Source organism: Pyrgilauda ruficollis, unplaced genomic scaffold (assembly GCF_017590135.1).
Source record: "Pyrgilauda ruficollis isolate IOZ18807 unplaced genomic scaffold, ASM1759013v1 scaffold10, whole genome shotgun sequence".
In the NCBI taxonomy this organism is placed as follows: domain Eukaryota; kingdom Metazoa; phylum Chordata; class Aves; order Passeriformes; family Passeridae; genus Pyrgilauda; species Pyrgilauda ruficollis.
The window spans coordinates 12,661,448-12,675,115 of NW_024508101.1; the positions used below are offsets into that span (position 1 = coordinate 12,661,448).

Sequence of the window (13,668 nt, forward strand, 5' to 3'; positions counted from 1 at the left end):
TATTTCTTTTGTAGCTTTCATTTTCAGTGTTCCCTGTTGCCCAACACTTGTCTGTACAACTTGTCAGCCGCCTCTCTCTTCTCACCATCTGTTAACTTTTATATGAGATGTGCTGTAACTTTTCAGTCTGGACAGAGGCCCCCAGGTCTTCCCAACTGATACAGACATAGTAGGAATTACAAGGTAGTGTATAGGAATGACTGAAAATTACATTCAATGATCTGTATTAAAAGTATAAGAATGCCGAAGCAGCTTTCTTCTTTTCCTCCATGTGAATTTACATGACAGTATATTGAAGAAGATGTACTTCTCTCACTGGCACATGACATAGTGCAATAGTTTTTCATGCAAAGTTGTCTTTAAAACTTTTTGTGTAAGCCAATGTAGCCTATTTTATAGGGATATATAGCAAATAGTACAAAACTGGCCATGAGTAAAATATCACCAGATGTTTTCAAGCAGCAGAAGGGTAGTATTTTTCATGGTTAACTTTGACTAGTAGTTCAGGTGCTCTCAGTGTGCAAATTGGGCTAGACTTCAAAAAAAATTCAGTAATCATCTTGTAACTCATAAAATATTGTGAGATGTAGGTACCCAACCAACCCAGCTTGAAAATCTGGCCTCATATATACAGACAGACTTTATAAGAAGCATTAGCTTAAGAATGAATGTCTGCATCCTCTTCTCATAAATGGAATTATGTGTTAGTTTATTTTGTATTTCTGTATTTACTATCTGGAAAATACCTATTGCATTCTGAATTGCATCACAGTAAATACATATAACGAGAGCAAAAGCTTTTCAATGGATGTCTCACAAGATTGTGAGTCCTGCTTAGAAGAGTCCAAGAGTCAAGCTGTTTTGTTCAGAGAATTTATTGGCCCCTGAGGAGAAGGAGACAGAGACTGAGTATTTCCAGATACACAAGTGGATATTATCAGCCCAGGCTTCTTTTGGCTAGCTTCCTGGTGAAGGTTAATTTTAGCGTTAAGTTCCAGCTCTTTCTCAGCTTGAGTCTGGCAACAGAAGCCAAGCTTTGAGTCCAGGAGCTCCTTTCTGTGTGACAGCCTTCTCCTCTCTTGGCTTGTTTGCCCACTGACCTGCTTTTATAGCCCTGTAAAAGTATCAGCTGACTTGAGGGCAGAGCTCTTCCCTAAGCAGCCCTGTGGGAGTTTTCTTCTGCTCTCTGTATGAAAACTCAGCGCACACCTCTTTTTACTTAATGCTTGTTGATTCCTCTGAATCCTTCCTGTACCTGTACTTTGAATCCTGTATTATGGAAGGATCAAGAATCTTACAGTAAGTAAAAGTGGATGAATTCTTTCCTTCAGTGACTGCACAATAAAACAAACATACATGCTTGTTTTGGAAGAAGAAGAGGAAAAGCTAGTTATCACTTTTGATCTCCAGTTTTAGTTGCATTTGCTTCTATTTATTGATGCAATAGGAGGCTCTCAGTTTCTATGTGTACATGAGACAGTAGATTGATGTTTCTAATAATGGAATAAAGACAATTTTTAAAAAGTCACATGTATAGGTACTGACCAGAGAATATTACTGCATATCCCAGTAAATGACATACATTTTTCCCCGCTGATCAACAGTTGATAGATTCTTTTTCTTATTTTTATATATTTTTTCCCTCTCTCCAAAATTATTGGGTATGTGTATTTTCTATTTAGGTCAAGTTCGAATCCTATTGTATTTTTTAATATACTGTAATAATACTTTATTCTTCTGTACTGTGCTATTTCCCCTCAGTTTTCTCTAATCCTCAGCTGATGCATTTAACAAACTGAATCATACAGAACCAATAATGACATGGGAAATACTTGCACATTTTGTGAGTATATCTTTGAATTCTACCACATACTGACTTACTTTCCTTAGCATACTCTGGGAAAGTTTAATTGCTGTGTAACAGCTGTTCAGAAGTTTGATATCAATGTAAATTTCATGTCTTCATTAATATAACTTTTTTGCATTTGCAGCTTTATGACTATACTGTGGTGGATGTGTTGAGTAGACTATCAAATAAATGGATAGTCAGAGTGAACATATGGGACTAAACTGTTTAGAGCAAGAATGTCTTCTAGCTCTTAAAATACTCCTCTATTCCTCTGTTGCTTACTCTTTAGGACAGTAAAGAGTAATTTTTAGTAAGATACAATATAAAAGCAACTCAGTGCTGTTCAGGTGGCTGAACCCTACAGCTGTGACTCTGCTGTCAGTGTTAATTACCTCATCATACTTCATTTTATGCCTTTCCCTTATTTTTGCTTGTTCTATTTTTTCAATGAATTCAGTGAAAATTCCCATATCCACATATCAGCATCTGTGTAAACGTGCCTTTTTTTTTTTTTTTTTTTTTTTTTTTGCCTTGTATTTTCTTTATGTTTGGTTGCTACTGCAAGCTTTACTGTTCAATTAGACAGCAGTTAGAATTTGAAGCCTTATTTTGCTTAAACAGTGTTCCTAACATCCTTCTGTCCCAAAGCACTTGCTACTTCTTTAGAGACAACATTTTTTGCATGTAAAAATCAGCAGCCAAAGGATAAAGGAAGATGATGGTTGTGCATTGAATAAAATAGGAACCATCATGTGGTTGATAATGTAAATTAATAAAGAGAATATAGTGGTTATACATGTATAGAATATAGATATAAAAGTAATGATCAGCAATAAAATTAAGTTTTCAAATCCCAGTATTAATCTGATCAGCTGTGTGATCTTAACAGCAAAAATATGACCTTAAAGTAGAAAATGTGTTGAGTTGCTGTAACACTGGGGGGGAAGCAGTGCAAATGTACATCAGGAAAAATGCTCTGATTACCTTTTTTTTGTTCTGGTTTCCTATTCTGGTCTTTCGTATATTTCTGTTTTTTAAACTTGTCAAGTAGAGCAAGATTGGGAAGGATTATTTTCTTCCTGCTGGGATTAGGTTGGAAGGTGGCAGTGGGTGATGAGCAGCTCATGGCACTGCCCTGCTCCCTTGTCATGGGGCTGGTGTGAGGGCTGAAGTGTGGGCAGAGCCTGCTCCAGCTGCTCCTTTGGGACAGTCCCTTTGCAGCTCTGCTGGGGCACTTTGAGCTGCTCCTGAAGGCAGCTTGAGGTACAAAGTCTGCAGACACATCAGTCACGTCTTGTGGAAACCTTGCAGACCTCCTGAGCCCGAGACTGCTTTCTCCATGGGCACACAGCATATCCATGGCTGGAGATGTGCTTTTACATAACCCAAAGGGCTATGTAATATTTGTGGACAGCTTTAAAAGTACCTTTACTGTCTGTGATTAGGTAATCCAGTAGGACTGAGCTGGCCATATGCTTTGGGCTGTCTAGAGCCTCTGGTGTTGAAGAAAGCCTCGTGGGGCAAAATAACACAAGAATATAAAGCTAAAAAGTACTATTGAACCATGATTACTGAAGTAATCTGAAGTAACTAAAATGCTGCTGTATTACTTCAATTTGTAAAATATAAATTTGCAAGGTAGTAATAGGAAGGCACTTTGGAAATATTTTAAATTGAGAACACATTACACAATAGGCAGCTATCAGGAAGAGGTGTTATTCTTTTGAGACATAATCAAGTACTTTCGTGGATATTGGATCTGCTTTTGGAATCCAAGAGTATTTTATCATGTCATTATAAGATTAACAAGTTTTTTTTCCAGTTACATTTCCAGATGAACATATTCAACTGCAAGGAGCAACCCCCTATTTTATAATATTTTAAGGAGTTTTGTATTATAGGACAATTTTTTGACGTAGCATTTATTTTAATTTTTGCAATCTAAAAGCATGTGATATTTTACTTCTGAAAAAATATTCCTAGTTAATGTTTTTCCATCTACCTACTTAAAAGAAAGAAAAAGTGAACATTACTGGCACAGGTTGAGGAAGCACTTTTGGGGCAGTCTCTTTCAAAGGCAATCTGCAGTGTCAAACTGTTGAAGCAGAATTTGTCCTTCAATGGGCTCATTTTATTATTGGAAATTCTGTTTAAACTAAGAATTGCATTTAGCAAGTATTGTGACTCTAAGGAAAATTTCCTCTCTCACTCCATAGGCTGAAACTTGAAACAGCTGCTGTAGAGCCTGTTAATTTTCAAATATTTTGCCTGATAAGATATTTAATAATTGTACACCATTTGGTTAAAAAAAATTGCTGAAAGTCAATATTGCTCTCCAAAACTATACCTCTGCATTAAGTCTACTATTACTACTCAGTAATATTTTTACAATCATGGTAGAGTGAAATAATTTCATTTTTTCTGGTTGTTTCATTACAATTAAGCATGCACACATCCACAGACACCGTAAGGAGATGTTGGGATGTCTGCAGACATCTGTTTTGCTGAGTCACTACCAGAGCTGGTTTCATGTTCTGGGACATCCTGAGATGTTTCTGGAAAGGACCATATGAGCCAGAACATTTACCATGAGTCTTACTAATAAAAATAAATTGTGTGTAAGTAGCCATTTAGTTTTATGTTTGAACTAGGCCTGTTTTCTTCTGTTTTGATTAATAGTTACATTACTTTTGTCTTTTGCTATCTATATCTATAAGGCAGAAGCTAAAGTCTGAAAATGAATACTGAGTTTTAAAGTAGTCATAGATAATGCTCATGTTGGATGAATGCTGCTTATTAATTCCCTTTTTCTTGTTTAGAGTAGACTCTAAGAGTACTTGGAAAATTGTTTAGTAGGATTCAATTTCTTAAAATACAAAGACTTTTTTTTGGTAATTAATGCAAATGATACATACAAAAATTCTGTTTCCTAGGTTGCAATTTTAAATTTATATAAAACTAAACTTATGTTATTGATCTACTTCACTGGAATTGACATGGTCTGCACTTCAATATGACAAAAATCTCGGAGACTTCTGCCTGTAGAACTTTAGAATAGAGCAAAATGAACTTTTGGAGTAAAAAACCCCATTGTTACAAAATACTTGTTGTCTGAGTTATTTAAAACTCAACTACAGAGAAGAGAGGGAAGTACTTGCTGCTAACTGTAAATGTACGGCTTTATGCTTTTTTTAGCTAGGACCAAGAAGTCTTAGATAATTGCTCTCTTCCAGGTTCTTAAATTCTCTTATACTTTAATGCATATCTCTGAAGGCAAATTGTTACAGCATGGAACATTTTCTTTGATTATATAATTTTCTTGCAAGTTCCATAGTACAGTACCTTAATTTTGACAATGAAGGGAGTTTTCTTTTGACAACTTGTGTTACTGGAGACTTTTAAAGCCTGTCTGTGGGTGAGATTTAATTTAATCCCTTGAGTATTTAATAAGCATTCCTGAGACTGTCGCCAAAAGGTGACAAGATTAGCACTTGAGGTTTATTGACAGGATGCCTCATAGGAAAGACATTTATCTGTAAGGGTATTGTTTTAAAAGAAGGAATAAAGTCTGGGTTAAGCCCTGGGCATATACACACTTTTTGAAACGCAGAAAGAATAGAGCACTTTCTTTTCATCCTGGCACAGGGACATAGCAGTTTACAGAGGTAAGAAATGTTGACAAAACTTCACAGTGACTAACTTCCTATCAGAAAAAATAAGTACTTGAGGATTAAGAAGGTCTTGACAGTCCCTGCCATAAACTGAATTTCAGGCATGCTCAAAAGTCATTATTCGATAATAGAATTGTGTTCTTACATAAATGCTTGTACCCAAGTATATATGTGTGTGTTGGAGGATGACAGAGGTTACCAGAGGGTTTGTTGTTTCTGGATTTAAAAATCTCGGTAAGAACTAAATAATATCTTGCATTCCAAGATTTTAGCATGTGAGACCTCTCAATCTCTTTGTCTCCTGTAATCTTGTTGAGAGAACTCTGTGATTAACTGGTCATAAAGTCTTGTCTGCATCAGTAGGTCTTGGCTAATCATGTGCCCATCCCAAAGAACAAATACTCTGTGGTACTGATTCTACTTTAGTATAGCCCAGTGTGGTCCTGTTCCCATCAAAGTTTTTCCTTCAGGTTTATATAGCACAAATAGAAGAATAATTAGATCCTTTCCTCTTATTTTATCTATGGAGTATGTATTGAGCGACTTATTTTAAAGCAGTTGTGATTCAATGGGGATGTTTTTAATTTGCTGCCTGTTCTCTTTTACCTCTGAGGAAAGAATTTTGTAAATGCTGAATAATTTTAGAACATGTTTTCTTGGTTAAGGGTTGGCTCATATTTTCAATTAGTTTTAAGAGGAAGGAAATCGTGTAAATGCTGTGGAATTCAGATAAGCACTGTGCATAGGAAATAAGTACTTTAATTTAGGGTGCCTAGAATTGGTAGGTCAAGCTGATGATAGTAAAGGACCAGATCTTAACTTTGTTTCAAAGAACATGTAATCAGTATTCACTCCTGTTTTATTTCCCTTTTACTTGAGAATTTGTTTTGGTGAAGCTGAAATGTGCAATTGCTTAAGTATTCCACAGGGTGTCATGAGGTAGTTGTTGGAATCATTAATACTTGGATGAAATAAAGAAAGAAACATAGTGTGCAGTCCTCTGAATGCCAGTTAATGTAATTTTAGATGTGACTAATACAGATGCCATAAAATAAAAAGTTCTTAACTCATTAACACGTGTATCATGTTTCTGTATCTGTATAAAATATACACACGAAGAAAAATATTGCAAGAGGTCATTCACAAGAGTAAGCTATTCTATGTCAGGTCTTCCCAAAAAGACCTTTCTATATATTCCTTAGTATTTTATAGTTTACACAGCAAGTGGAATCTTTGGCTCATAGCAGTAATCTGATATACCAAGCAATGTATATATTAAAAAAAACAAAAAGGAAAAAGAAAAAAGGTACAAGAATTCTATTTGACATATTATAGAGAATTTCTAATTGAATTGTGCTCCTCCAAATTAACTTTCAAATTTTGTTTTAATTTTTATTTAACTTATTTGAAAATTTAGTTTTTTGAAAACACACTTTATGCAGGGCACACAGCTGTACTGTGGATTTTATGACTTGTTAATTGTAGATATATATGATGTCAAAACTTCAGGATTTTTTCTCCCACACTTCTATAATGTAGTAGGAGGAGAATTTTTCCCAAGGTGTGCCCCAAATTGAAGTGTATTTGATTATGGTGGTACGTTCTTTCATACGGAGATCAAATTTTTATTGACGTAACTGTTGACTTCTGCAGAGCTGCACATGCATTGAATTCACCTTCACATTTGTAAAGAAATCTTTAAAGTCACTGTAAAAGCTTCTGCTTCTGTTAAAATCTGAGTTGCTTTAAATGGAAAGATATTGACTATGTGAAAAAAAAAAGATTACATTATAAAATTAAAAGGAAAACTGAATTAATTTCAGTAGCAAGAGAATGTGATCAAACTGAAAAAATCACTGATGAAAGTAAGAATTTGAATATCTGTTGACAGTAATAATTTGTCTAATGTTCACAATGTATTTAAAACCCATTTTGAACAAATGATACTTCATGGATTTTGGCATATTTTCTTATATTATCTGAAGTGGCATACTAAAATAACAGACCAGTTAATTTTCTTGTTACTATTTATTTGTGTGAAGTCTTAAGTAACAAATCTTGGGTTTGTGCCAGTCGGTGCATAATAATGAGTGGCACTGAGAGTGCAGGATGGAGTGAGGGGGATTCTTCCAACAGACAATTATTGAAATTTTACACATCTGACATTACACTCCCCCCCTGCATTCTGCCCAGAGGTCACAGTGCCTTACAGCCACAGAAGGGAATTGCCATCACAATCAGCAGCTGAGTGCTTTTATTCACATTTACTTCCAAAGTCCATATTGCTTTGTGGACAACTTTTTGTGCAAAACCTTTGTGATTTAACTCTTCCTGAATTAACCTCTATAAATCGTGACAGTGTGCTTACAGGTACTTGAGCAATATGTTCAAATACTTTCTAAATGAGGAACGAGTTTTATTTAAAGAAGTTAAAATATCCAAAATAGAGTGACATGTTTAAATTTTCATGGAGGTGAAGAAAGTGAATGCAAGTGGTGCCCCTGGAGATTTTTTGTTTGGTTGTTTTTGAGTTTGGCTTTTTTAAGAATAAACATCCTTATCTCTGCCCAGCTTAGTTTTCCTTACGGCAAGGCATCATGGAAGAGATTTTTAGGTAGGCAGGATATAATCTTTCTTCTTCCTCATTTTAGGGCTCACTCAAATTGGTTTGCCTCACCCTTTCTTGGTCCTTCTTATTCAACTAGAATAATCTAAAGGAGTAATTCCAGACATACTTTGAATTACTGAGATAACGCAGTACCTTAAACGAGAGTGATTAATATCAGCAAATAGTTAAATAATAAAATACCTGACTGCAGTGAGATTTTCCCTTTATTTTATTGGAAAATTATACTTCTTCAGCAAAAGAAAACAAGATGGAAAGGACCGAAGTTTAAAACTGTTGGTGGCATAGCAGTTACAAAGTTGGCAGTGTAACGAGGCACGTGTATCATATATGTGATGTGTATGCACTCAGCACCCAAGTCCCTCTTGGAACGTTATGACAAGGTTGATGATTATTGTAATGTTTTTATTTACAGATTGAAAATCTACAGGAGCAACTTAGGGACAAAGACAAGCAGCTAACTAATCTGAAAGACAGAGTGAAGTCGCTGCAGACGGATTCCAGTAATACAGACACAGCACTGGCAACCTTAGAGGAAGCTCTGTCAGAAAAGGTAATGTTTTCTCATGAAAACCTTCATGTGCTGCTCTTGTGGGTGAAGTGTGTGCAGAAAATGTGCTTCTGAGTTGGCCTCACATCTCTCCCAAAGGCTAGGGGCCTTGTCAGGGGAGCAGGTGGCTTGTTCTGGTAGGATGAGCAGGAATGACTGTCAGGGGATGAACTGACACAGAACTTGGAGGACAAGGAGTGATGTCCTTTGAGTGCTTATGGAGAAAATGGCCCAGGACACGGGGAGATTTTGCCTTAGCCAATGAGGGGAGTGGTTATTCCCTGAAAGACCTGAAAGGCATTGGTTGTCTGACTTAAAGAAGGTAGAGTTTTGGGCATTTTTCTGTCTTGGTGATCTTGATTATCCTGTTCTTTGGCCCATTAAGCAGGGGCCAAGAGCAAGTGGCTCTACCAACTGTTACCTTGGCTTGCTGTGAGCATTACTGGCTTCCTACACTTCTTTTTTAAGGGAAACTGTTTCATTAAAAAAAAATATTAAGCATTCCTGTTTTTTTTTTTTCCTTTACAAACTCTATGCCTTTAATTTGAAAATACCTAGGAGAAGGGATAAATCTGAACTGTTTAAATTAGTGGCAACATTCCTACCAGTTTCAGTGAGGTCAGGTTTCTTCTTTCAGTTCGCTTTGAGTACGAGGTAGTGCAAGTGAATTTATATGCCAAAAAATTAGTACAAATACCCACATTTTTCAGCTCACAGATATTAATATATACTACTTAAATGTGAACAGTAAAGTAATATGTGCCATTCTGCAGCGTGTAATCCTATGAAGGTATTTATGACTGCATATGACTTGAAAATGCTGCTGTGGTGTTGGCACTGACACATACAATGTTAATGTCATATTTTTTTATTTCTTGTGTGTTTAATTGATTTCCTAGCATTTGCTTGGTCAACAACGGTGAAAAAAGTTGTTCTTGGTATTGATTCAAGTGGATAAGCATTTAGTTATACAGTAAAATTACACATTTCTGTAATCTTTCACTGGTACACAGTGTAATCTGGACACAGTGTTCATGAATTTCACAGCGTGTTAATAAAAAATAGACAGAAAGTACTTTTTAATCTGTTTTCTCTCCTTGTAAACTATCTTTTCTGGATTAGTCACTTTCCCAAAATGCCTGTAGAGGCAGCTAAGGGTTTTTTGAAACAGTCGTTTGGGAAGCAGAGTGACTGTCACAATGGAGACTTGCATAGGAGTAGGAGGTAAAGCAACACTGCTGAGTTAGGATTCAATTAGCGTTTGAACAATGGGGTGCTTGATCTGAGAGCATGAGCCACAATGAGAAGGTTTCCAAGGTAAATCTCTGTAGGATTTTGATTGTTGTACAGGGAAATCACCCTCGATTTCTTTTCCATTCTAAGTCCCTTGAAGGCCACTCTAGGAAGGGCAGATTTTTTGAAGTCAGGGGTGATTTCTGGGATGAACTTACACACTGAAAGAAGCTAGTAGCCATCCTCTAGAAATTGCAAACGGACAATTACACCTGGCTTTTTTCTGTCTTCTGGCAGCTAAATACTTTGACAGTGTCTGTTTACACATGTGCCTCATTCCTTTCTCCAGCTTCTCAATTCCTCCTGACTGCTCTCAGTACTTTCTTATGCAGTAGCATTCTTCAGACCTACAGACCTTATCAATAGTTATTAAATATTTCCACTGGAATACTGGGAGAAATATGGGATAGAGGTTTGTCCAAATGAGACAGAACAGGAACCTTTAGTGAGTTGTTTATTAACAAGTGCATCAATATAAGTACTTTTATCAGTTCAGTATGTAATGCTGTCAAGAAAGGATGATGTTTTCATTTAAGAATACCTGGTTTCTATTTCCATGGAAATGCATTGTTTGCATCCTTTGTTTTCCTTTCTAGAAATTGTATCAGACCTACTTGTCAACTATGTAATTTTGTGTTTGTACTCTGAGATTAGGCTGTTTTTTGCATTATATTATTTCTTTGTCCATTCAATAGTTTTTTGAATTTTAATTAAAAATAGTGAATAAAATTCTTTGAGACTGTCATGGGAAGCTCTTTTAAAACAGAAATAAAATTTATTCATACAAATTTAGCTGACCACAGGTTACTGGAATCTGACTGAACTGCTTTTCTTAGCATCTATAGGAAGAAAAAAATTAAAACATGCTCATATGATATTAATGAATTATAAAGCTGTTTTTGAAGTCCAAAACTCAAATGTTTTCCTGCAGCTTTCTTGAAAATACACAGATTAAGATTTTGGCTCTGAATTAGAAAATGTGTTTCCTTATTCTTTATGAAAATAGATTTTCCCAAGTGTCTGTCTCTTGATTTTCTTTCGTATTTAGTGATTAGGTATCTTGGGAAGGCTAAATGAGAAATTAATGTAGCTATAATAAAACAAGGTCAATTTTTCCTTCTTTTAATCTTAGTATTTTTCTGATGATATTGCTGGTGTGATTTTTCCTCTTGTCAGGAATCAGAAACAAATCAATTCAGTCACATTTGAGTTCATTTTGGAACTAAGCTGCAAAAGATCTTCATTCAACTATTTATCCCTAATTTCAGAGCTGCCCCTAAGCATTGAAAATTTGTAACAACAACAATAAGGATTACATTCCAATTAAAAAAGAAAAAAAGTTTGAAAATCAGACTATGCCAAGTGCTATCAGCTGCCTTGATGTTATAACAAGAAACTTTTCAAAGAATATCTCAGCTCTTGGACTGGCCCAAAGCAGCTCAAGAGGTTGCTTTCATGAAGCTGATATTTATAAAGTTGGTCCTACTGTAGCAGCATACAGCAGATAAGCAATGGAGTATGTCTGATAATGGAGCTATATGCTGGGGCAATTCAGTTCCTGCTTCTGTGATAAAGTGCAAATAGATTAGACCTGTGAGGTCCCAGATTAGTGCATAAGGAAAGCTGCCCAATGCAAACAAGACTGAAACAAGAACACATTGTTGGGATTTCTGCAAGTTAGCTGTTACTCAAGCAAAACATGGTTTATTAGGGCCTTTTAACACGGTTTTGACATTTAGCCTTATGCAGCTGACAGATAAATTAGTCTTCTTTTGTGATTGACTGAAAAAAAAAATACACTGTTCATTAAAAAGATGAAATAGTGTTATGTTTATTTTGTTGTAGATGAAAAAATCATTTGGGTAAATAAATCTTCAAGAAGGAATTGGTAAAAAATTAATTCTGAATATAACCCGGTGGAATCGGAATGTTTATGATTATTAAAGTATTCTACTTTATGGAGGCTGGCATCGTAATATTAATATTCAAAGTATTAAGAATTTAAATTGTTTGTTATTTGGAATAAACCTGAAGTTATTTAGTGTCATAAGTTTAGATTGGAAGGATGGTAAAGATCATCACCTAGTTCCAACCCTCTTGCAGTGGGCAGGGACACCTTCCATTAGACCAGGTTGTTTCAGCCCTCAGATCTTCCTGGCCCTCCTTGGGACCCTCTGCAGCACATCTGGGTCCTTGTGAGGGGCCCCAGAGCTGGATGCAATTCTTCCCCAGGTGGGTGTCAGCAGGGCAGGAGTGAAGAGTCACCTCCCTGACCTGCTGGCCACGCTGCTTTGGATGCAGCCCAGGAACACAGGTGTGGTTCTGGGCTCTGAGTGCTCATGGCTGCGTCATGTTGAGCTTTTTGTCACTGTACACAGCCAAGTCCTCCTCCTTTTGGGCTGCTCTGCTCAGCCTAGGATTGCCCTGACCCAAGTGCAGGACCTAAATTATGTTGCTTCTACTGCCCCCCCAACTGCCACCACTCAGTGATACCAGTAGTTCTCCTGATACTCTGCTTAAAGACCTGCTTCCAACTGAAATGCAATTCCAGTGGTTATTTCATTGTACCCTAAGTATTTTTCTCTGATTGGTATTTGCATCCTTCAAGTATTGGTGAAATGTGATTTTATAGACCATAATCAGAGGTTAACGAAACCATACTACTGTGTCTGCTTTTTCCATTTCACCCTTTGAATTAATGACCCAATCAATGACTGGTGATTGTCAGCAAACCTTGAAATAGTTATTGGAAATCAGCAAAATACGCAGAAGCATGGCTGAGTTTAAAGATCTGTAGGGTTACTGTTAATTAGACAGAGAAATATCTTCCTTTGGGTTTCTTAATTTGTATCTGGGTACTTTTTCTGTGTCTTGGACAACTGTTTTTTTTTTGACATCTCAAAATATAGCATGTAAACTGTAAGTTACTGATAGTTAGCAAGTGGCTGATTAGATCTGGAACTTTGGTGTCTTACTGCAAGCACTGTAGAGTACTAACAAAATTGAAGCTGAGTAAACTGGTCATGGCCTCTGAGGAAACTATTCATGGCTTGTTTTGAACTTATTTTCAAGACTTCAAACACTTATGAACACAGGAAATATATTATTGAAGTAAATATCTTTCCACATCTATCACAAAACTCAACATACTCCTATCAGTATAGCTCTTTAATGAAGTTTCTGTACTGTGTTACTCTTATCAAGTATTTAAAAACTTGATCTTATGATTTTGAAATCTAGAGAAATCTTGCATTGACTTTAATGCCATCAACTCAATCATCCTCTGCTTCTGCAGGTTTTTTTTTAATAAGTGCTACATAATGTAAACAAATTTAATGTTGTCTTTTCTTAAAATTATTTCCAACTTTTCTGTTTTGCAATTCTTTTCCTTGTTAGGAAAGAATAATAGAGCGTCTGAAGGAGCAAAGGGATCGAGATGACAGAGAAAGACTTGAAGAAATTGAATCTTATAAAAAAGAAAACAAGGACCTGAAGGAGAAAGTTAATGCTTTACAAGCTGAACTGACAGAAAAAGAGGTCAGTCTTTTCTTAAAAACTCTGCTCTTCTATCTATGTCATTATGATGAAAGAAAGTGCATTAGGATTACTCTTGAGTCGTGTCAAGTACTGAAATTCTGCCACTTCAGTGTTCAGCTTCAGAGCTGCTGTTTTCTTAAGC

At 36.0% G+C, this 13,668-nt stretch overlaps 1 protein-coding gene across 1 annotated transcript in view; it reads left to right on the forward strand.

The window, feature by feature from the left end:
• The window catches only part of ERC2 (ELKS/RAB6-interacting/CAST family member 2), a 283,564-nt gene that overhangs the window by 126,078 nt on the left and 143,818 nt on the right, over positions 1 to 13,668 (forward strand). Inside the window, exons 8-9 of the mRNA XM_041462495.1 lie at positions 8,562 to 8,699; positions 13,386 to 13,526. Of these exons, the coding sequence (XP_041318429.1) occupies positions 8,562 to 8,699; positions 13,386 to 13,526 (279 nt within the window). The remainder of the gene's footprint in view (positions 1 to 8,561; positions 8,700 to 13,385; positions 13,527 to 13,668) is intronic.